Source organism: Pecten maximus, chromosome 15 (assembly GCF_902652985.1).
Source record: "Pecten maximus chromosome 15, xPecMax1.1, whole genome shotgun sequence".
Lineage (NCBI taxonomy): Eukaryota > Metazoa > Mollusca > Bivalvia > Pectinida > Pectinidae > Pecten > Pecten maximus.
Window position 1 is genome coordinate 21142819 of NC_047029.1, and position 23614 is coordinate 21166432.

At 33.9% G+C, this 23614-nt stretch overlaps 1 protein-coding gene across 4 annotated transcripts in view; it reads left to right on the plus strand.

Moving 5' to 3' along the window:
• Positions 1-8414: 8414 nt before the first annotated feature.
• The window catches only part of LOC117343242 (ceramide synthase 2-like), an 84787-nt gene continuing 69587 nt past the window's right edge, over positions 8415-23614 (plus strand). Inside the window, exons 1-2 of one of the 4 annotated variants that reach the window (XM_033905583.1) lie at positions 8415-8609; positions 9412-9420. In XM_033905583.1, coding sequence (XP_033761474.1) covers positions 8416-8609; positions 9412-9420 — 203 coding nt within the window. In that variant the 5' untranslated portion in view covers position 8415. Of the gene's footprint in view, positions 8610-9411; positions 9421-20220; positions 21853-23614 lie in introns of those variants that run through there. The other 3 variants (XM_033905584.1, XM_033905582.1, XM_033905581.1) reach the window with 3 other exon arrangements.

Below are 23614 nucleotides of genomic sequence, written 5' to 3' on the forward strand. Positions count from 1 at the left end.
AAACTATTATACAATGGTAACATGGCAGCATTTCACGACCGGTTGATACTTATGTTACAATCGATAGAGGCTAATCTGGGGAAAAAATCAATTTAACTTTCTCTCATTGGCACTTTGATGTGAATAAATTTGTTTCGGTATTTTGTTGTGACAAACTTTTCTTCAGTGACGCTTTGTTGTGACTATTTGTTTTCATTGATCTGCATGCATGTGCCAAGCACCTTTTGTCCTGATTCAAACATTATGCTTTGTCAGACTTTACGTTAAATAGACTGACATCAATTTAAATAGTTGTAGAATTATATATGTAGTTAATGGTTTACATCTTGATCTCACGTGGAGATATTCTAATATTGTCTTCTGCGATATGACGTGCCGGGTTCCCATTGCATTTGCCCCCATACATCTTGCTGTCATATCGACTATAACAACATAAACATCACTGTTCATTGCTTAAATGATATTATTGAAGGAAAGTCAGTTCGATAATGGTAATAACGTGGCCGACATGGATATTGTGTCATTGTTCTATGCTGATGATGTTGTATTTCTTGTATTTCTATCTTCTTCACCAGAGAAACTGCAGAAAATGTTACTGATTTTGTAAGCTCGTGAGGTGAATACGAAAGCCTGTTAGTGTCAATAAGATAAAATATATTGAATTGATACACGTTATTAGGCGAAAAAACACGTTTAACGGAAAGTTAGGCCGTTTATTTGCGTAAAAATGCAGAAAAAGGCGTAATAATGCGAAAAAACCCACGAAATAACCCAAACCGAAATATATATTAGCACGAAAAAACACGTGATTACGTATTCCGGGCTTATATAAACGCATGCATAAGACGCATTTACACATTCTGTCGATGGATGAGATGACCTAAACTTAAATGTGTACTTCCGACTGGGATTTAACAAAATAGAAATATTATTAATTACTAGCTCATTCAGAATTAGCATTTTTTAGAAGAACATTTGTAGATGTTCGTTAAAAATCATAAAATGAACTCCTTATATGTGCGAATAACCCTTAAGTTAGACCGTTTGATATTGGACTCTTTCCAGAATAGCTTCCTCATACCAGAGACTTGTATATACGTCTTTGCTCATACATAACCAAGTCTGCAAATGATAATGCGTGTGTTTATCATTTTATTTTCTGTTCATCAGCATGTGACTATTTTGCAATAACAAACACACATGAAAGTTTGTTTTAATGTAATTCATAATCGAAAAAGTTGAAAAGTCGAAAAAACGAGAAGTAAAGTCGCTAATTTGCGTGCATTCGGGGCGAAAAGGCGAAATTGAAGTTTTGTTAATTTTCGTCTTTTCGCACTGAAGGAAGTGTCTGTAGATACAAAACGTTTGAGTTACTTGTTCAGCCTATCATGTACAGTACAGTGCATTATATGGGGTCTCTCGGAACAACGTCAATATTGAATCGTGCGGTGAAAATATTCCTAGGTCTAAAGAAGCACGCCTCAAATACCGGAGCTCATGAAGATATGGGCTGGTAATCTTGTTTATATAAAAAGCATAGGGACATTTTCAGGATGTACTCCCGAATATACGTGTTTCAAAAATCACCGAAACCAGGGAAACAAACTTCTAACATTTCTGCATACAAATGACGTCACATCCCATATGAAACTAGACTCGGATGCCTAGTCAAAAGATATAGTCCATTTTGTATGAACACTGCTGAAAATGAAATACATTTCCTATGTGAATGTCCTACTTACAACGATATACGTGCTGAGTTATTTCAGCAATTTAGTACACTACGCAACGATGTTTGTTCTTTAAGTGCCAGAGGCAAGTTTTTATACGTTTTGCAGAATAATGATCTTCAATATTTTTTTTCGAAATCTATATATATATTTTTATAAAGCATAGACGTTTGCTCTTTCGACAAATGATCAGAACAAAATTTGTGAATAAATTTATGTCATCATATTTGAACGTATTTTATTGTTTAGACACAATTGGATTGGGCGCAAGTTTTTAACAACTTAAAAAAGCCCTCTCCACAAATATGTATTACAAAGATTGTGATAGCGACACAGTATACTTATAATGATTAGAAAGAAAGAAAGGCAAAAACAAATGACAGGAAGAAAGACAGATCTAGAGATCTTAGAGTAAGGTGAATGTTGCTACATTAGGAAATACTTCAAATTAGGGTTCATAAATGACGTACACAATATATATCCTTAAATACATTTAATTAAAACTAATTAAAACCCAATGCATGGCACATTCTAGCTACACATCTAATACACGTCACTTATCCATTGTCCACAAAAACACATTCCTTAAATCCTTCATCGGGTCACTCCTGAACTTTATAGGTTTCCTATTCATATGTCATGCATTAGAGGTTTATTATAAACTGTAAATGATCTACGTAATATATGAACCAATCACAATATTGATATCAACAAATTGTAGACTTTAAGAGAGTGACATCATTTGCTCTGTTATCTAAAGGTTAGACATCTAATATTCAAAGAGCATACATATAGGTTTTTTTAAACTGACTGGGTTTTTTACCAATATTTTCAATCCTTTCCTTGAAGCCCTTCGACCAGGTTTGGATGTCAATCCTGCTGCGCCTTGTTGAGGATGAGCGAAAAGCTTTGGACAGCCACGAGTATGTCGCCGCCATACTGATGGACCTGTCCAAGGCTTTCGACTGCCTACCTCATAATTTGCTGGTCAGAAAGTTGGAATCCTACGGTCTGAGAAGAGGTTCTGTGGACCTGGTGTCCAGCTACCTGAGCAGCAGGAAGCAGCAGGTAAAGATTGGCACTAAATGCGGTGATTGGTTGGATGTGCCAAGGGAATACTCCAGGGATCTATATTGGGCCCTCTGCTTTTTAATGTCTTTGTAAATGATATATATTTATACGTGAAACCGTTTAAACTTTACAATTATGCAGACGATAACACAGTTGGAGACTCAAACGAAGACCCTTATGTTTTGAAAAAATAATATTTAAAGCAACTGTACTAACTTAATAAACTGGTTCAAATTAAACCAAATGAAGGCAAACCCTGATTTTAAGGCCATTTGCATAGGGAAACGTACAGTAGAAGCTATATAGTCTGTTGACGAGGGGCAAATATTACCACTAAGAGTGTGGTTAAACTCCTTGGTGTTAATATTGACTCTTTTTTAAATTTTGAGGCACATATTTCTGAAATCTGTTGGAAAGCCTCACAACAACTGTCGATTTTAAACGTATTGGAAGCTTTTTAACTTAAACAAGGCAGACTTGTAATTTACAACTCTTTCATAGTGTCAAATTTTAATTACTGTCCGATGGTATGACATTTCTGTTCCATGAAAAATATCAGAAAAATTTCTATTTGTTATTCATTTAATCATGTAATTGTTTATCTATTAGGCCAGAGGGTACGGTAGGGAGGGGACTCCCAATCACCTACTCTCAGAACTGTTAATTAGTTTTAATATAAAGTGTGTAGAGGCCAGTGAGTTTGGTAGGTAGGGCATTCCAATCACCTGCTCTCTTTGCTATAATTTATTTTATATGAACTTTTTATATAAACCTTACAAATTACTTGAATATACAAATTAATCTAAATTTGTTACTTTTTGGTAATGAAGACTTGGCTTTGGATGTAAATAATTATCTGTTTGAACATGAGCAGGCCTTCATCAAATCCAGCAAGAGATTTTAAACATGTAAGCTATGACTATATTTATATCCCTATTTGCATAATTATGTAAAATTGACTTATTTCAACTTTGAACTTGTAAATGTCTATGTCATCACTTGTGTAAAATGTTTTGTTTATAGGAGATGGCTTCATAAGTTGTGCCAAATCCTTTGTACCTATTATGGACAATAGATATGTTTAAAGTCAAAAGGGATCCCCAATCACCCGCTCTCTGTGCTATTAATTTCACAATCAAAATTTATAATTAGAAATTAACTGTTTTAAAAGCTTTCATGATAACCTTGAATGCCTTTTATTTGGAAAAAAATGATATTATATTATTTTATTGCTCTTACTTATACTGTATAAACTCTAAAATGATACTTGTGATATATTTAAGTGTTTATTCTAGATCATGTAATTTATGAGGAACTTTATTATTCTGTTTATTTAAGCATTGATGTCATTTTTTTTAGTTTCATCGGGGTATGAAACAAATTTTGTTTGCAAACTGTATGAATCCGCGTATCGGTTTCTTACAGAAGTGTGCAAACAAAATTTGTTTCATACCCCGATGAAACTAAAAAAAATGACATCAACGCTTATAATTAATTTTTGAAAATTATTTTCTAATTTAAAACATGTTTTATGTACAATTGTACTGGTTTTAAATGGGATTCTTTTTCTCAAATCAATACGCAACGTCAATTGTCGTATTGTGACGTCACATTTTTCGCGCCATTCTCGGAATTTCTTTCATAGAAGAATGAAAAGAATTTTTCGACCAATCACATTTGAGTATTTACCATGAAAACAAAGAAAAATTAATTATTTACCAATGTAGTATTTGTTGTGTCTAATTTTGTTATCATACTTATATTTGTCCCAATAATAGCTGGCATGAACTAATGTTCTTTGTTTATATGTATGCGACGTTAAATAAAGTTTCTTGTAACTTAAATTATATCTTGTAAAGTGTCTCATAAGCCGTCCGAATACGACTGGACATCATGTACATTTTAAACATGTTTTTACTGTAACTCATTGTACATTTGTAATATTATGTCTGACATTCAAATAAAACATTATTGTATTGTATTGTATTGTATTGTATTGTATTGTATTGTATTGTATTGTATTGTATTGTATTGTATTGTTGCATAATTATTTCATAGAAAATTCTCTTTTTTTTTTACAAACATCAATCGTGTTTTATGCATGGTCATTCGACAGTTTACCAACTTATTGATATTCATCATCATATATGTACTGCACTTGAAGAGAAAAAACATACATGTGTAGTTTTTTGTGATATTTCCAAAGCTTTGGTTTGTTTGTTTTTTGTTTAACGTCCTATTAACAGCCAGGGTCATTTAAGGACGTGCCAGGTTTTGGAGGTGGAGGAAAGCCGGAGTACCCGGAGAAAAACCACCGGCCTACAGTCAGTACCTGGCAACTGCCCCACGTAGGTTTCGAACTCGCAACCCAGAGGTGGAGGGCTAGTGCTAAAGTGTCGGGACACCTTAACCACCGCGGCCCCTTATTTTCCAAAGCGTTTGGAATATGGGTTTGTTGGTTAGATTAAAAACTGTATATGATTTCAGGTAAATTGTATTGTTGGCTAGAAATATACTTAACTCAGAGAGATCAAAAGTTATTTTTAAATATTTCTAATTCTACTGTTAGTCTAAATGAAGCAGGCGTTCCTCAAGGCTCGATTCTAGGGCCGCTTTTGTTTTTAATCTATATCAATGATATTGCTGATATCGTTGAATCTGCCTCTCATCTATTTGCAGGTGACACCTCACTTTTAAAGTCACCAACCTCTGTCTCGACCAGAACTCAAGCAGCTTTGAATAGGGATCTAGATAAGTTAAATGCATGGGCTAAAACATTGTTGGTTACTACCAATCCCGAAAAGACAGATATTATCTATCAGTAATTCTGTGAACACTGATGAAGATTTAGATTCAATATTTGATGGGGAATCCCTAACCTTTACTGATCATTATAAACATTTAGGCGTAACTTTTAATTTTGATACAAAATGGGGAGATCGTATCCTCCAAGTTTATACCTGTGTTATAGGAGAAACGGAAGTTTTACGGAAACTTTTTGACCAGTCCTGGAATATGTTTTCGAATTTTGGGATGAGTTTGCTCGATTTGAATCGGAAACTCGCAAAGCGAAGCTCTTCGTATTATAACCGACCTCAGATTATATGCCCATATTGGTGATTTTTATTATGAAACAGACTTGGAAACTTTTGATATAGCCGTAGAAAACGTAGAAAATAACAACAGCTTTATAAGATGCACAACAAATTAACTCCAGCCTTCCTAAATAATCGACTTTCACCTAGTCACTGGTGAAAACAAACCCTATTGTCTGCGAAATAATAACGACAGGATTCCTCAATGTAGACTCTGACAATATCATCTCCGGAAAATAGGACGGGAAATTGTTTTCCGTAAATGTAGGGCCAATCACTCACGACATACTTTAAAATAAAGGATTCCCAAGATTAGATGTCAGAAAATATTCTTTCACGTAGATAATTGTGGATATGTGGAATAGTCTTCCATTTGATGCTGTAAATGCCACATCAATTAAACAATTCGAATATAAACTTAATGAACATTGGAAAGATCAGCCACAAAAGTACTGTTTCAAAGAGAAAATCAAGCTGTGAACTGAACAATTATTTATTATTTCAATAACTTTATTACGAGCTGACAACCAAAGGATGTAAATCCTGTACATATTGTATGTATGCTGCCAGAATAAATCTATATATCTATATACCTACATTGGATTTATTCGTATCCTCGTTAAAGTCAGATTGACAGTCTCCTTCACCCATATATTTTGGGGTCGGTGATCGTAAGATGATTTTTTTTTTTTTTGCATACAAGGTTCTGACACCAGTGTAGTTCCCTTAATTATGATCTATTTAGTGCAAACTTTGTAAATAATGCTGCATGTACTTGTGGTAACCCTTGTGAGAATGTCTTTCACTTCTTTATAGAATGTCGTCTTTTTATAAATGAAAGGGATATCCTTATCCATAATTTTAACTTTGTAAATTTATGTTAAATTCAACTTGGAAACATTCTTGTTTGGAAATCCGAATCTTACCGTGGACATTGATTCAAATGTATCTATATGTGCAAACGTTTATAAAATCCAGCAACTGAGTGCTTGATGCACTTATTTAATATTGTAGAAATATGATTTTTTTTCCCATTGCATTGCTACACTTCTGTGTTAAATGTATATAGGGAAAAGGTGTAGATAAGTTGAAATAACTTGTGCCTAATCCTCTGTAAAAGGCTTTACAATGAATGTGTTAAAATCAAATTGAAATATACATACAACAACATGGTGAGCGGTTATTTTGGAATCTTGGTTTAACACGTCGAAGATCAAGGTCGGAAAGCACTTTTTACATTACGGTCCAAAAGTAGTCACAAAAATAAATAAATAAATAAATAAGAAATAAATAAAAACCAAATAAATAATAAATAAATAAAATAAAAAAATAAATTAGTAGATAAAAAAAAAATAACTAAATAAATATAAAAGAAATAAACAAAAATAAAAAACATAAATAAATGAATTAATAAAAAATATATAAATAAATGAATAAAAAATAGAATTAAAAGTCAGATTCTTTTATGCTTAAGTTTTTACAACGTATCACAATAACACAAGACATGAAACAATGTTGTACACATACAAAACACGATGCAAAAATAAAACGAATCTATATTTGCACATGATGAATTTCACTTTCTATGTATATGCCTTAGACATTCAGGATAAGGTAAGAAAACCATCAAGGTCTGTCTACAATGTTTGAGAATTACCGAATACACATAACTTAAGAGGATTGAATAGATTAGGGAAGTGTAGAACGATGCTGCTGCTGCTGCTGCTGCTGACGACGACGACGACGACGACGATGATGATGATGATGATGATGATGATGATGATGCAATCAACTTCATTGCATTCTTCTGTCCAAACAATAATTTAAACAAACATTCCAAACATAGTTGAGTATATAATATACTCTATAATATACTATAATATATTTGATAAAAAGGCTCATGTGAAGCAAACACATTCGGGATCATTAGAAAACAACATAGTTATTAGAGTGTTCAAGTTACTCAGTTCTGGATTTTTCCGATATTTGGAAAAAAAAATTGTCCTTACAGTAGAATTCATTTTTCCTTTAAAGATGAAATTCTTTAAAATTTTAGACAAAGTTTTCGAGGAATCTTTTCCTATCCACTTCAACACATACATTATTCTAGAAGAAGAAGAAGAAGAAGAAGAAGAAGAAGAAGAAGAAGAATGTGTACCATTTTACTCTACTGTCGGCAGAACATATATTGCGTACATGATTACAGTATTCGGACGACATTTCCGGGATTCTGCACCTGACGTGAATATTTTCCTATGGGATGTCTGCTACATAAGCTTAAGCTTGGATAATATGTCATTATATATACCATTATGTGTCTATATGTCTATATAATAGCCCCTACTCCCTCTTGTGAAAAAAAATCAGTTTTATTTTGTAAATTTAATATTGTTATACACCAAAAGACAATGTTGGGTAAAAACATATTAAAACATTCAGTGGTTGTCTCCCATAGCTCACTGAAACGATCCGGATATACCAGACGGCCGACTTTCTTATTAGATCAGAACGTAGACAAGATGGCGTTTCTTCGGGAAGCGTTCCAGGCATTTCATAGCTTTTTTTGGGATGAAAAATTTTGGTTACCAGAAAGTGTAACATGGAAAGACTTTGAAAACCACAGTGACGATTTCTATCATCCAGTTGTGTCAGATTTAAAATACGTGATATTTTGTGGTTGTTTGCTCTTTGCCGTACGGAAGCTGTACGAAAGGTGAGTGACCGGATTTCTGTTTCACCGGTACTGAGTATGAATACGCATTGTTCTGCTATTAACCCACACACGAATGAATATATAAACACAAATATTTGTTTGATTCATTAGCAGTAATTAATACTGTATCCTATAAACTCGTTTTGGTCAATTCTTAGGTCACATATTTAATTAGAACATAACACAACTGATACAGTGCAGGGAGTTAGAAACTGGCGCCGCCTCGGTTTGTGCCTCATCATCTTGGCTACTGTATGATTCATTCCCTCGACTCGGAATCAATGGCATATCGTCACTGGGAGATGTTTATTATCTACAATTGTGACCATCCTTGTTTATCCATGTTACATAAAATGTGGTGTGGTACTTTCTGTATTACAAAAATGTTTTATATTGATCAGATCACAATGATAATTTCATTTTATCGGGAACAATAAAACTATGGAAGCATAGGCCTAGGTCTTATACGTTAAAAATAACCTTTTACCACTAAATCATCTCCAATTTTTAGACTGGATAATGGAAAGATACCAAAATCACTTTGGGGTTTGTTTATTCGTGGACATTTTTCATGTACCATGCTATATAGCTTACTAGGTCATGTATTGTGTTGTTGGTGGACTCGATATCAGACACCAGTCTAGAATACAATTTTATTACTTTATTGTGGAATTCTTTGTCTGTCAAACAAATCAACCTCATCTTATATTAATGATGTTGTTTTTCTGATTGTGGGCTGAGTTAATTTTGTAATGTATTTTTATTAAATTACATGTATTTTTGTTGACTTTTCATTCAATAGCTGTATGACGTACGTACAGCATTTTTTTTCTTTTATTGTTATGATTGCCAGGTGAATGCTGAATGATATCTAACTGTTTCATGTCTGAATGTCAAGAATTCATTAACACTATTTCTTCTTATATCTTTACAACTAATATTTTTTGTATTGAAATTTTTAAATGTTCAGTTCTTCATTTTGAGAAAATATATCCTATATAAAAAATAATAGAAAAAATTGTCATGTTAAATATAAATACATAGATCTGTAAAAAAAAAGAATTATTTTTGTCTTTTTGAAAGAAACTACTCACAAGAAAATTATTTGGAATTGGTTATGTTAGATTGTAAGATAAAATAATAGTATTACAAATTATGTATATATAGTAATAAAAGATTGGATCTAAATGTGACCTGACCACGGTGGATCCACCACTTGATATCATCATAGGGTCATATGATGTCATATGATCACATTAGGTTTTAATCTTTGGAAGGACGGTCGTGTTTATTTTACACATCACAGATATTATATAGAATAATCTATAGTGAACTTTTATCCTTGATATTCAAATGTGCTTGTTGCCTGCCTGGGTAATGTAATGGCAGGGATTAATCTAGAATTTAGGGGAAACTACCCTTTTTGGACCATAGGGGAAGATCAGTTCTGAAAAGGGGAAATTTAAACATCACAAAGTTTCAGTTTTTTGCTTTAAAAACACATTTTCCAAGTAAAAACAGCAAATGGTTAATAAGGAAAGCAAATCTGGAGTATTTGGGATTATTATTGCCATGAAAATGAGGGAAAAATACAATATTTCAGTGAATTTAACAGAAGTATGAGGAGGGAAAATGGAACAAAATCCTGAGGGGAAACTATACCCACAAACGGTAGTAAAAAAATCCCTATATTGATCCCTGAATAGCCATGGTGCCCTGGAACCTTCAGTAAATATTTGTGGTGGATATTAATTGGAGCAACTAGATTATAATTAAGCTTTAATTAGAAGCCTAAAAGAGCAGAGGCTTGGATACATGTATTTAATCAGCTTTTCATTATTTTTGGTTTTATTGGGTAAAACTACCTGGCCCTATAACACTTCAAAGTCAAAGTTACTAATTAAGTGTACATGTACTGCTGAATATCATACCACTCTCTGTTTCATCTATTGCTTTGTTTAAAAAAATTGTAAATGTATTACAGGCATATACATATATATATAGTAATAATAATAAAAAACACAAACCAGAAATTCACACTAGCGCTTTCACATGCTTTGAGAGCAAGCTCTTCAGGTGTATATATATATATAAGGGACAGACCATGTTTTGGAAATCTTATGTACATTCTTCAATGATCCATCATATTGAAATTTTAAAGTTTAGTTTTGTTCCAAAATGAAAAGAGCTGCTGATCATGATGTATTTTAATATTTTCCTGCATTTCAGTATTATTTCCTGTCCATCTTATTTTGTCCTGTTACTTTAACTCTTAACTTTATTATCCTGAATGGGTTGCAAAGCCTGTTTGTTGGCCTAAATGGTTTGACTTTTCTACATAATGAGATACCCACATGCAGCTTTAGCTCTCTGTACTAGCTAGCAGTACTAGTCAGCTAGCATTCTGTGAGATTTGGAAACATTCTTCTATCATAATTAGCCTTGCTGACCTACATTTTCATAGAAAATAAAAAATGTTCTCTCTCTCTGCTATACAGAGCCTAGGACATCAGACTATGGTAACAGATTTGTACATATGGAATCTGTTACAGTACTAGAGATCTTTTGGAATATTACTGCTTTTAGCAGTAGGCAGTAATTTTTGTAGGATTTCTTTATGCCAGTACAAAACACTATTTCCTAAATGTTGACAGTCCCTTATATAATTAGTACAAAGATTTTTAAAGAGATAAAATAAAGTGGATACTCTATTAATTTAGAGTGACCAGTCCTTCAGGAAAGCCAAAATATGTCTAGCATAATATGTATCTAGTAATATGTTTCATATTGTTTAATGTCCAGCTATCAACAGCTAAAATGTCTTGAAAAGATTTGTAAGACATAAAGGAATTTTGTATGAAATTTCCCTTTTCGAAAAAAAAAATCAATCTTTTGAATTGTTTCACACACACTGTCTTTGCCTAAAAATCACTTATCATGAACAGATATACCATGGTATCGTTTTGTCAGAATTTGGTCTTCCAGTGCAGTATAAAAATGATGTCTTTAAATTATTATTAATTGGGTGACATGACGATTTAACCACCAGAGAGTCTTAAGATCATCACCTGAGGGCAAAGAATACACGGATGAGGGATAATTAAGTGCATTATCAATACAACTATCTATGTCATAGCATTAGACATTTATATAGTGTTGTCACCTGAGTACGTAATGTATACATGTATGTATGTATGCAAACCCACTTAGGTAACATCTGGTAGAGTTTACTCAGGTCTGTTTACACTTAACCTTGTCTTTAATCACATAATGATCATCAAAGTGTCTGTATGATGTCAAATTGTCCGTAGGCTCTTTTGCTACAGAATAGAGAATTCACAGCCTTTTAAATGTGGTGAAGAATCCTGAAAGACATTGTATACATGCATATGGATGTCCAGCTTAGATAGTGGTTAATATCTTTTGAGTGTCCATGCATTAACTGAGGGTCACTTATTCAGTGTCGACTCATGCACACATTATTCATGATCAAGTGTTAATTAAGTCTATGGGTCTAATTACAGATCTAGAGTCAAACAATGTTACAGAATGTCCAGTCTAGTCAGTAAAACAGGTGTCACTTTACAGGGTCACAAAATGTTACAGAATATGTCCAGTCTAGTGTCAGTAAAAACAGGTGTCACTTAATGTTACAGAATGTCCAGTCTAGTGTCAGTAAAAACAGGTGTCACTTTACAGGGTCACAAAATGTTACAGAATATGTCCAGTCTAGTGTCAGTAAAAACAGGTGTCACTTAATGTTACAGAATGTCCAGTCTAGTGTCAGTAAAACAGGTGTCACTTTACAGGGTCACACAATATTACAGAATGCCGCAGTGGCCGAGTGGTTAAGGTGTCCCCGACACTTTATCACTAGCCCTCCACCTCTGGGTTGCGAGTTCGAAACCTACGTGGGGCAGTTGCTAGGTACTGACTGTAGGCCGGTGGTTTTTCTCCGGGTACTCCGGCTTTACTCCACCTCCAAAACCTGGCACGTCCTTATGACCCTGGCTGTTAAGAGGACGTTAAACAAAAACAAACCAAACCAATCCTGTCCAGTGTCAGTAAAAACAGGTGTCACTTTACAGGGTCACACAATGTTACAGAATGTCCAGTCTAGTGTCATTAAAAACAGGTGTCACTTTACAGGGTCTCACAATGTTACAGAATGTCCAGTCTAGTGTCATTAAAAACAGGTGTCACTTTACAGGGTCTCACAATGTTACAGAATGTCCAGTCTAGTGTCATTAAAAACAGGTGTCACTTTACAGGGTCTCACAATGTTACAGAATGTCCAGTCTAGTGTCAGTAAAAACAGGTGTCACTTTACAGGGTCACACAATGTTACAGAATGTCCAGTCTAGTGTCAGTAAAAACAGGTGTCACTTTACAGGGTCACACAATGTTACAGAATGTCCAGTCTAGTGTCAGTAAAAACAGGTGTCACTATACAGGGTCACACAATGTTTCAGAATGTCCTGTCCAGTGTCAGTAAAAACTAGCGTCAGATCTAGATCAGGTGTCACTTTAAAGGGTCAAACAATTTTACAGAAATTGGTCAAGTGTCAAAAGTCAAACATCATTTTTTTTTACAATATTGATGAAAGTTTTTGTATTGAATTGTACTTCAGAAATTTTAACTAAAATGATTAAAAGCTTTGTCAGACCTACATTATCACTGTGCCAAAATTTTCACTTAAACTAAATTGGTGTTTAATTTGTGAATGTGATGCATGTATTTTATACCTTGCATGGGTTACAACCTCAATATTGTTGTACTTTGTGACTCAAATTTGTGTTGATGGCATGTTCATGATCAGTCATAAAATGATTACATCAGGGGGAGAGCTATAAGTTGATTAACAGATTCCATTATTTGATTAATGTCCTGAGCTATGGAATGTGGTGGTTTGAGTATTAGTACTGCTTTATAATGTGTTATGTTCTACACTTGATAATATACTTAACACACGTTCAGAAATTTTCACAATTTACTAAAATAAAACAATGGCAGAATAATATTTAACATTTCATTGATGATTTTAAAACATATGATTTGAGTATGTTTATACCATAAGCTTGTAAACATATTGTTTTTATATACATAATATTGTTAGAAATAACTGCAAAAATGTAACTAGAATGTTGATTAAACAGAGAAACTAAACAAATTGGGAATATTGTTTGTAAAGATCAAACATTTCGTAAGTCATTGATTACTTTTTGAAGAATATAAATAGAAATCGCTAAAGCAGCTTAATTAGCTTGTTTTGTTTTCACAAACTAAAAACTAGAAACTCTGACTCCTTTATAATAGAAACATCGAGCTCCTCAACAGTATCCGAGCTCAAGTTCAGCCCTGAAATGGACAGCACTGTACGTAACGGACAGCAATATCTTAGTATTATCTTATAAATGAAAATTCTGCAGTAGATTAAATTTCTTTAAAATAGCAGTGTATTTTGTCTCGGTGAATATGTTCATTCGGCAATGGCAAATTCTTTGAAATAATATCTTAAAGAGAATAGAGCTGTAGGTAGAATTTGCTATATTTTTTTACAAATAATTATCCAAATGAAAGCAATGTTTGTGTAAAACCTTTTCTTCCTAATCCGATACATCCTACACTGTAGAATTTAATCCCAAGACACACCTTTTAAACTCTTGTGGTTTTGTCTGAGTGCATATATGTATGACTAGTCAATTCAAACAAAACAGCAGTGAACTAAATTACCTATCGTAAGGCCTAGGCTAGACCCAGTACCTGGTACACAGATGTGTTTGTAATAATAAGATATTTTGAAAAAATATTAGGTGTCTTAAAAAAAAAACTATTTTTAAACACTTTTGAGTCAACATCCTGTTAACACTGGATTAACATGTAATCCCTGTTTGGGGTGTCTTAAGACTAAAATGAATAGATATTTAGTGACCCGACTCATTGTATGTTATTGAACTAGCTGACTACACAGACTACAGCTTAGTTCCATGTCATGTATTGAGAAGAAGGTAATCAAACATCCAGAATTTAATCTAACAACACAGTTATTCTAAGTTGGATCAAAGAGTGGATTTCATAGAATTCATTTCCTGTGAAATAAATTTTATGTAGAATAAAAAACTACATGACCGATCAAGAACAGTTTTGTGACTTTTTAACTGTTTTTGCCTGCAGTATTCAATCTTGAGGACGTGGGAAAATGTGTCTGAGCCCTCGGGTTATAAGATTATATACACTTTAGTCGATTTACATGTATAATAGTAAGTCTACATTGTGATATTAGCAATTCCCACCCTGAAACAACTGATACAGACGTTTTTTTAGGCTTCTAGAAAGTACAGTCTGATTGCATTTGATCAAGAGTGTAACATCATAGTGTGAGATGTGACATTGTAAAGTTACTGTAAATTAAATAAATGTTCAAAGGTAAATCCACAGCAAGGTAATTCACCATATTACCAAGGCCTTCCTCCATATCTTGCCATTGTTTGGCACCACACAACGAGCGGATACACCTACAGCAATGTTTGTTTTTTCCAAGTGATGATTTTTTAATATTTTTTTTTAAGAAAGATTTAAATTTTTGAAATGTTTGTGGTTTCCTCACATGAGTTGGATGTGGGTTGTATATTGGCAGTTTTATCACTGTATCAACTTTATTGAGTGTATAATGCCAGCGTAAACCTTAAATAATAATTTTTTTCAATATTATTATGTAAATTTAAAACAGTGAATGTTTATTCCTAGATGCAAAATTCTTTTCATTGAGGATTCTTGCTTTTAAACAAACCTTTCAAGCTACATAATGTACTGAAAGTTTGACATGCAGCTTACACTCTGAAGAATGGAATTACCTTGCTCAGATGAAAAGACTGATGACTCATTAATAATACTTGTTAGCTACAGCATTATCCTTGCTCAATTTAACATTGTATTTTTTCTCTCTATTTAGCTTAATGGTGTGTGAGAGTGTGTATGTATGTGTAATATATATGGCAAATTATATATCTGGAAATGTACACATGCATCTAGGCATTTGAGTCCTAGCTCTTCTACATTTTGAGAACCCTCAGTAACGATGTCTCTTAATTATAACTTTAATGGGATCATTAATGATTTCCTGAAGATATTCAGAAGGTTTTCATGTCAGACAGTTTGAGAAATCATCAAACTTTGGTATCTTTTTAATACTGGTAAATTTTGTGGAATATTTACTGGGACACTACAGCTGTTGGCATGTATTTCCTATGTACTGTATCCTAACAAAACACTAGGCACAGTTTAATTTATGCCTGTTTCACCCTCTAGAAAAGAAAGTTCAAATAAAGTTGCATGGGTTTTTCGCTTACATTTGATATGTTCAATCACAGATTGTATTAAATTTGACACTTGGGTGGAAAATAAAGGACATCATATAGAACTGTACTATATGTACCTGGTATATAACCTGTTTCAAAATGAAATGTGTTACTACCAGTGATGGTAATAGAAATTAATAAGAAATCCAAACAGACGTGTGTATGCATACTTAAAATTGTGTGGATGGCCTTCAAATTTCTATACATATAAATTAGAGTTTAAATATTTATAGGTCTTGGTGAAATCCCTATAGAAATGTTCAAATGTATGCACACAATGTATGTAACAAAAGAAGAACAAGTTCATGAATGGACAATACAATGGCATACATTAACATACACCCAGTACAATAATTTTTAAAGATAAACACATATTTGACCCAAAATTGAATGATTATCAATATTTATTGTCTATATATTATAATGCCTTATAATTCTCCTTATTGATGATAATTGTAAGCATTTTGATATGCACTAGAATTGATGCATGTCTAAATCCAGTGTAACTGACTGTACAGTTTGTGTTGAATGTATAATATGTTACAGTAGGAACTACATGTATTATTGGCCTGCTGTTCTGTTACACTGCAGGGAATAACAGGAAATGCGCCCTATATGTATCCTAATGTCACTCATTCAATATTGGAATTGATTATTACTTGTTGACTCATACTTTCTCGTTGGTTAATCAAGACCAAGATATTCTGGAGCTTGTTAGATTCATTATTTTTAAATAATACAGACATTTTTTATTTTCTTTAAAAGAAAATAATGAAATTTATCGTTAAAGCTGCTTGTTTGTGATTCAAAATTATCTTGTGTCCTAAAATAGGTATGGATTGATTACAGCTTCAAATGTAATTCAGAAAGAAAATATGGAGTTAAGCTAGCTATGTTTAATGAGCTGACGTACTGGATAGTATGTATGACCTCATCTGGTGTTAGGTCAAGCCTTATGATCAGGTGGGGCCTACCTGTTGTGTAGGCAGCTATGCAGAGCGTCCACATGCTGTTTAGCCTTCCTTGGTGGCAAGTGTATTGATTTTCCTGTAGGTATACAATATCAATTGCCAGGCTATTTATATACCTGCATACAGCATGATACAGGAAGGCCATATGACAATAGGCAAGGGAAATAATTAAAAAAAAAAAGTATTTAATTTATATCATCATTGTCAATATGTAACATATATGCATGCATTCATTCCTGGCTATCGCTTTAGAAAAGTAGAGTAATTGTAACACTTTGGCTGATTAATGTAGCTTATTGAGGTAAAGTTTGTATTCAATACATCTTAAGTGTGTCAGCGCTCACAGGGGGGATAACTCTCACAAAATGTACTCAAACGTAGGTCTGATGTGAAATTGGAAATCATTTCTCTGGAGATACCATTTTATGAGTGTTTCGTATCACATTAACTCATCTCGCTCACACTGGTAGATATTGATTAACCAGTTGCACCTTGAGTTCTTGATTATTTGACAATGTTTTAAAACAATCAAGCAGGTAATTATTTAGGAGTACCCCTTCCTAAAATTTGGATTTTAAATGATTGTGTTTAAAATATTAAGGAATTTGGATAATTCTCTTCCCTCAGGGACTTATAAAGTTGATAAGCAGGTTCTGGATTTGTGATATAAATCTAACTTTATACGCAGCCTCAGCAGGTTCTAAATCTATTTATTTGTATAACCTTCCTCAAAGTTTTCTGCATACATGTACATCTATATACCTACCAATTACACTAAAGGAATGTTATAAACATACCTAAAATTCTTGGTGACTAGATAATGACTGTCCTCTTCTGACAGTCTGCTATCAGCCAGTAGCCTAAAGGCGTACCATTGACCTTTTACAACGACAGAATATTATACCACTGATAACAATGTTATCTTATATAATTATCTCTCTATCTGATTGTCTCCTCTTGATAGAAGTTAAATAGCTATATATAGTGTCATCATTATAATGACTGTTGATATAAGTGACATATTGTCATCATTGTAAGCTTTTATGTAAGTTTATCTCCCCTTGATCTAAATTAATTATCTTCGTAAAATCATTTACAACTAGTATATAATGTCACTAAGATCTGTGCTGTGTTATGTTGGTCCCCATATATAGGTTATTTTAATTTGTTAACTGGGTTTACACTGGTAACCCCAAAACCTTTGATTTCCATGCCCCAGTATGATTTTCTTCAATGTAAGTATGCGCTTTTGATGCTGTGTGAGTAAATTTAGTGTAAGTGAGTATTTAACATGTTAAGTTAGGAAATGCTCACTTACAATGAAAAATGCATACTGGTGTGAGGAAATCGAAGGTTTTGGGGTTACCGACTATGTCATTGCCCCATGAACTCCCTTGCAATAGTTGGTGACAACATTCCGACTACTGAGGCCTGTCGAATGTCATCCTGAACAATTAGGGTAAAGTGTCTAGCCCAAGAACACAACCATGAGAGCACAGACTGGCCCTTTTCTTAGCTCCCTGATAGATATTTATATAATAAACAAGGCAGCTACCTATATCTGGTTATATATGAAGTCTTTTTACTTAGATATTTCCTGCCAAATTTGTCATAAAATGCTCTACATGTCCCTGCCTTGAGTAATTTGTTCTCCTAAACCTTTTCTTCATTAATTTGTTCACCTAAACGTTAAGGATGTCTTCATTAATTTGTTCACCTAAACGATGTCTTCATCACTGTGTTCACCTAAACGTTGTCTTCATTAATTTGTTCACCAAAATGTTGTCTTCTTTAATTTGTTCACCTAAACATTAACGATGTCTTCATTAATGTGTTCACCTAAATGTTGTCTTCATCAATTTGTTCACCTAAACGTTGTCTTCATTAATTTGTTCACCTAAACGTTGTCTTCATCAATTTGTTCATGTTCACCTAAACCCTAGGCTATATGTACAAGTGATTTTAATTTCGAACAAGAAATAAAGTAATTTATGTCTGCTTGTGCCCAACTCTTGTGAATTCAAATGATGATCTGTCATATTGGGAAAAACAAGCCGATCTATTCAAATATCATATCATTGCATAAGATTGCTTCAGCCCTTGAATTACAATAATTCAACTGCAATAAATTGTGAATCATAATTTTGAAAGCTTACTGAAAATGTCATGGTGTCACTACTGTTTTCATAGCCTTATCATGATCATGTGACCAGTCATCACGGCACATGTGTCCATATATATATGCCCTCCATATCATGTAATCAGTGTTTATTCATTATATTGACATGAAGTTTCAAACATATGTTTATAAACATCAGTAACACACATGTTCATCAACATTTCCTCTTTTATTTGTTTGAGTTTCCACCCTCAAAGTTCTTCTAAAAAAAGAAAATATTTTGACGTCATCTAGATCATCACAAGAGTAAACGTATCCATTTCTGCCTGCAAAAGGCAGGAAGGTGTATATAACTCTAAAAATAAAACATGTTGACATCAAACCATACACAGAACAGCAATTCTATCTCTGTCTCTTTACAATCCTCAGTGATCAATAGAAGATCCATTTTGTTCCATATCATCATATGGAAATGTTGAGAACTTTAAACCTGAATTATTTAAATAAAGTCACCAGACTGAAACAATATGCTGGGCTGGAACCCAACTATAATGTTTAACCGGCTACATCCTCCTAGTATGTTTATCTAATTATGATACTGACAAACGTGTTCCGTAAATAAATCGTAGAATGTTATCTTTAATAATTTGGAGGATTTATATTCACAGTAAATGGGGAGGGGGACAGGGACACATTTTTGCATCCCATATTAATTACTAGACATGACACACAGACATGACACATGTACCTGGACACAGACATAACACATGTATGAGGACACACAGACATGACATGTACCTGGTTACAACTTACACAGACATGACACATGTACATTGACTCACAGACATGACACATGCACCTTGACACACAGACATAACACATGTATGAGGACACACAGACATGACATGTACCTGGACACCGAGACATGACACATCACACTTGTACCTGGAAACACACATGACATGTACCTTGACGCATGGAATGGACATGTGTAGCTTGACACACACATGACATGTACCTTGACATGAAATGGACATGTGTAGCTTGACATACACATGACATGAACTTGACACATGGAATGGACATGTGTAGCTTGACATACACATGACATGCACCTTGACTCATGGAATGGACATGTGTAGCTTGACATACACATGACATGCACCTTGACACATGGAATGGACATGTGTAGCTTGACACACACATGACATGTACCTTGACACATGGAATGGACATGTGTAGCTTGACACACACATGACATGTACCTTGACACATGAAATGGACATGTGTAGCTTGACATACACATGACATGAACTTGACACATGGAATGGACATGTGTAGCTTGACATACACATGACATGTACCTTGATATACACATGACACGTTCCTTGATACATAGAGTTGATAAATTTCGTTTGACACACACATTGACACATAGAATTGACACATGTAGCTTGACACACAGATCTGTATATCACTGTCACATTCAGATTGAACATGTGGTGTATTTTAAGATACTTTGCCGGGTGCCATCATTGAGGGGACGCCAACCTACCTTTATGCTTTAATTTGAACTAGAGAACACATCCGCTGGTGATCAAGTCTTTAGTTAAATAAAAGATGGTTTAAAGCTAGGTGTGGTCATAAGTTTGGTTTCTTCAGAATATAATCCCCATCCAAATGAAAACCAGAGTTTTTCAAAAGCCATTTCACAGGGTCCCTTCTACATTCTTTGTGTAATGTGCTGTACATATGTCCCCCTGGGATATTTACTGAAGGAGAAAAGCTCAAGTACTTTAGTGTTATAGCATCTCCCGGACTAGAGAATGTGTATATTAATGAACTTACCTGTGCTGGGATGGTTATGTACATTGACATATACCTTTATTACTCCTACAGAATAAATTATTATATTGATGAACTTCTTGTTGATCATGTGATGTCCTTTAACAATTATTTATCTGAAAACTTGTCCAGGGGCTATAGGACTCAGTGATTCATAATTTGTAGTAGTATACACATACATATAGGAGTGTGAGGAGGTCAAGGTCATCAGTGTGTATAGATGAACCCTGTGGGAGGAAATGACCCTAGTTTTGAGTGGAATGTGTGGTGTGATGTAGGACTGAAGATATCATTATTTGATAGCAGGATGAAATTTGTTTTGTTGTGAGCGCTAGAAATTAGTTGGAAGAAAAGGGACGGAATTCAGAAACTGGAAATTCATACTTAACATTCTGATTCTACATTTGGCAAGACGTGTTACTTTTGTGTGTGTTTCTGACTTGGCCAACACAAAGATGACTTGTGTCTAGTGAATGACTCTTCTTAGTCTCAAACATCTGTTCGTAAAAGAATACTATAGGACTACATGTGATGCACATGTGTTTTTGATATTGACCTGTCAGTCTGAAGTGTGGGACCTGACAACATGTTGACTTACATTCCTCCTTTGTAACCATGAGCAAATGGAATTTTTATATTGGATGCACGTAAACTGAGAGGTTGGATCAACAATTTTAAGTTTGAGTTTTAAATGTGTTGGGACCTATAAGTTTAACCTGTGAAAATTTGCCTGTGTACTTATGGAAGTTTGTGTGATGATTATGATGGAAGTTTACAACTATGTGAGAACAATATTTTGGAGTGAGTGGTTCTGGTTTGGTGGATCAGGCCATTCATGGGTCGACTTCATTGATAAAGACGATGGAATACGTCACCCTCAATACACTGACCTGAGATGGGCCTTGTACTTGGGGCTGGTGATATTTTTGATAAGGAAGATTGCAGAGAGGTAAATATGATAAAAATTCATAGTTGGATCTTTATGTATCACAAAGGTTTCCAAAGAGGTCTAATTTAGACCAGTTATATTGCTGACAAATAAAATGATCATCCGGTTCAATACTATTGTCTCCATACCCATAATGCACCCCTCATAAATGTAGCTTACAAGTAATACATACTTACATCCATTAAATGCCACAGTTGAACCAGTATGTACCAGTAACATACAATAAAATTGTTTAGGAGAAGCTGAGAAACTGGCCAGTCTGTGCTGTCGTGGTTGTGTCCTTGGGCAAGACACTTTACACTAATTGCTCTAGATGGCATGCGGTGGGCTTCTAGCTGTTGTTCAGTGAGGTAGCCACTTTCTACTACATGGAGACCCATTCTCAAAGTGACCCTAGCTTTTTACGGGCAATAAACCCAGCAAACAAACAAACAAAATGGACAATAAATACAACCTATCCTTAATACCAGTAACTTGCTGTACAACTATTGAATTCTTAAAATAAATTGGACCTATCTTTAACATACTGTGTACAGAGGCCAGACTACCAGTAACATATATGGACAGTGATATCATGCAAAGACTGAATACTTATCAATTAGGATAAATTCAACATGGCTCAATTTTGTGCGGTACAAACAGTGAATTTAAAAACTGATAAGTAACATATAGAATAAAAGTAGACTGATTGCTGGGTCTTCAGTAGATATAATGTATTGTTGTAGTTTTATCACTTTTGTATTATTTTTTGTTTTATAAACCTGTGATAATACGTGGCATTTTGGATGTATAATAAATAGCCATATTAATATTCTTATGGGGAAACCAAGTATTGAACTGACTCTCTTGTAGACATAAGTCTGCATAATATCATATAGTGTGCCAGCAGGCATACTGTATAATATTAATATATTTGTGGCATGAATTTTGATGACTGTTATAATTGTATGATACATGCACACTGTCACCTTCATTCCACAAATGTACAATCAAGTCTATATATATATGTATACACATGTAGATGACAGATATATACAAGATGACAATCAAATCAATTTGTATAACATGTATAGGTGTTATCATATATAATTAAGGTACATTGTATGAGGTACCGGTGGCCTTGTCTTGTTTCCTTTTCATTTTAATTATATTTCAATTTTGAGTGACCATTCCAGTTTTCCATATACAAAATGTATACTGATAATACTTACGATGCTAAAAGCATTTCACTTACTGGTAATTATAGATAGAGCCATATGTTTTTGGCAAATTTTGGAGATAAAATACGGTAAACCTCCGATTAATTCGAACACACGGATAGTTCGAACACACATTTTTTTCTAGAAAAACAATATTTTTTTTAGCTAGTAATAGTTCGAACTCAGGCTGTTTAGAACTGACACCATTTTGGATAGTTCGAACTTGTCAAATGAAGAATGTAAAGTAAGATTTTTTTCCCGTAAACTCCATTGAAAGCTCGTGACGACTCGGCCCCGATGACCGGCCCAGAAAAAATGCCAAGATTTAAATTTGATCAGCAAGCACGTTTAGCGCTAGGTTATTAGATTGTATGCGTAATCATTAGAATGCGTCTGTGATTTGATATATGCCACATATTTTAGCGTTAATTCAGTTTTTTTACACTAAGTACCAAAATACACCACGCACGAGACAGCTAATTGCAAATTTAGGCCCCGACAATGTATAAATAACATGCGATATTTGTATTCGTGCTGTATGGCAAACTAAGAAATCGTCTGTG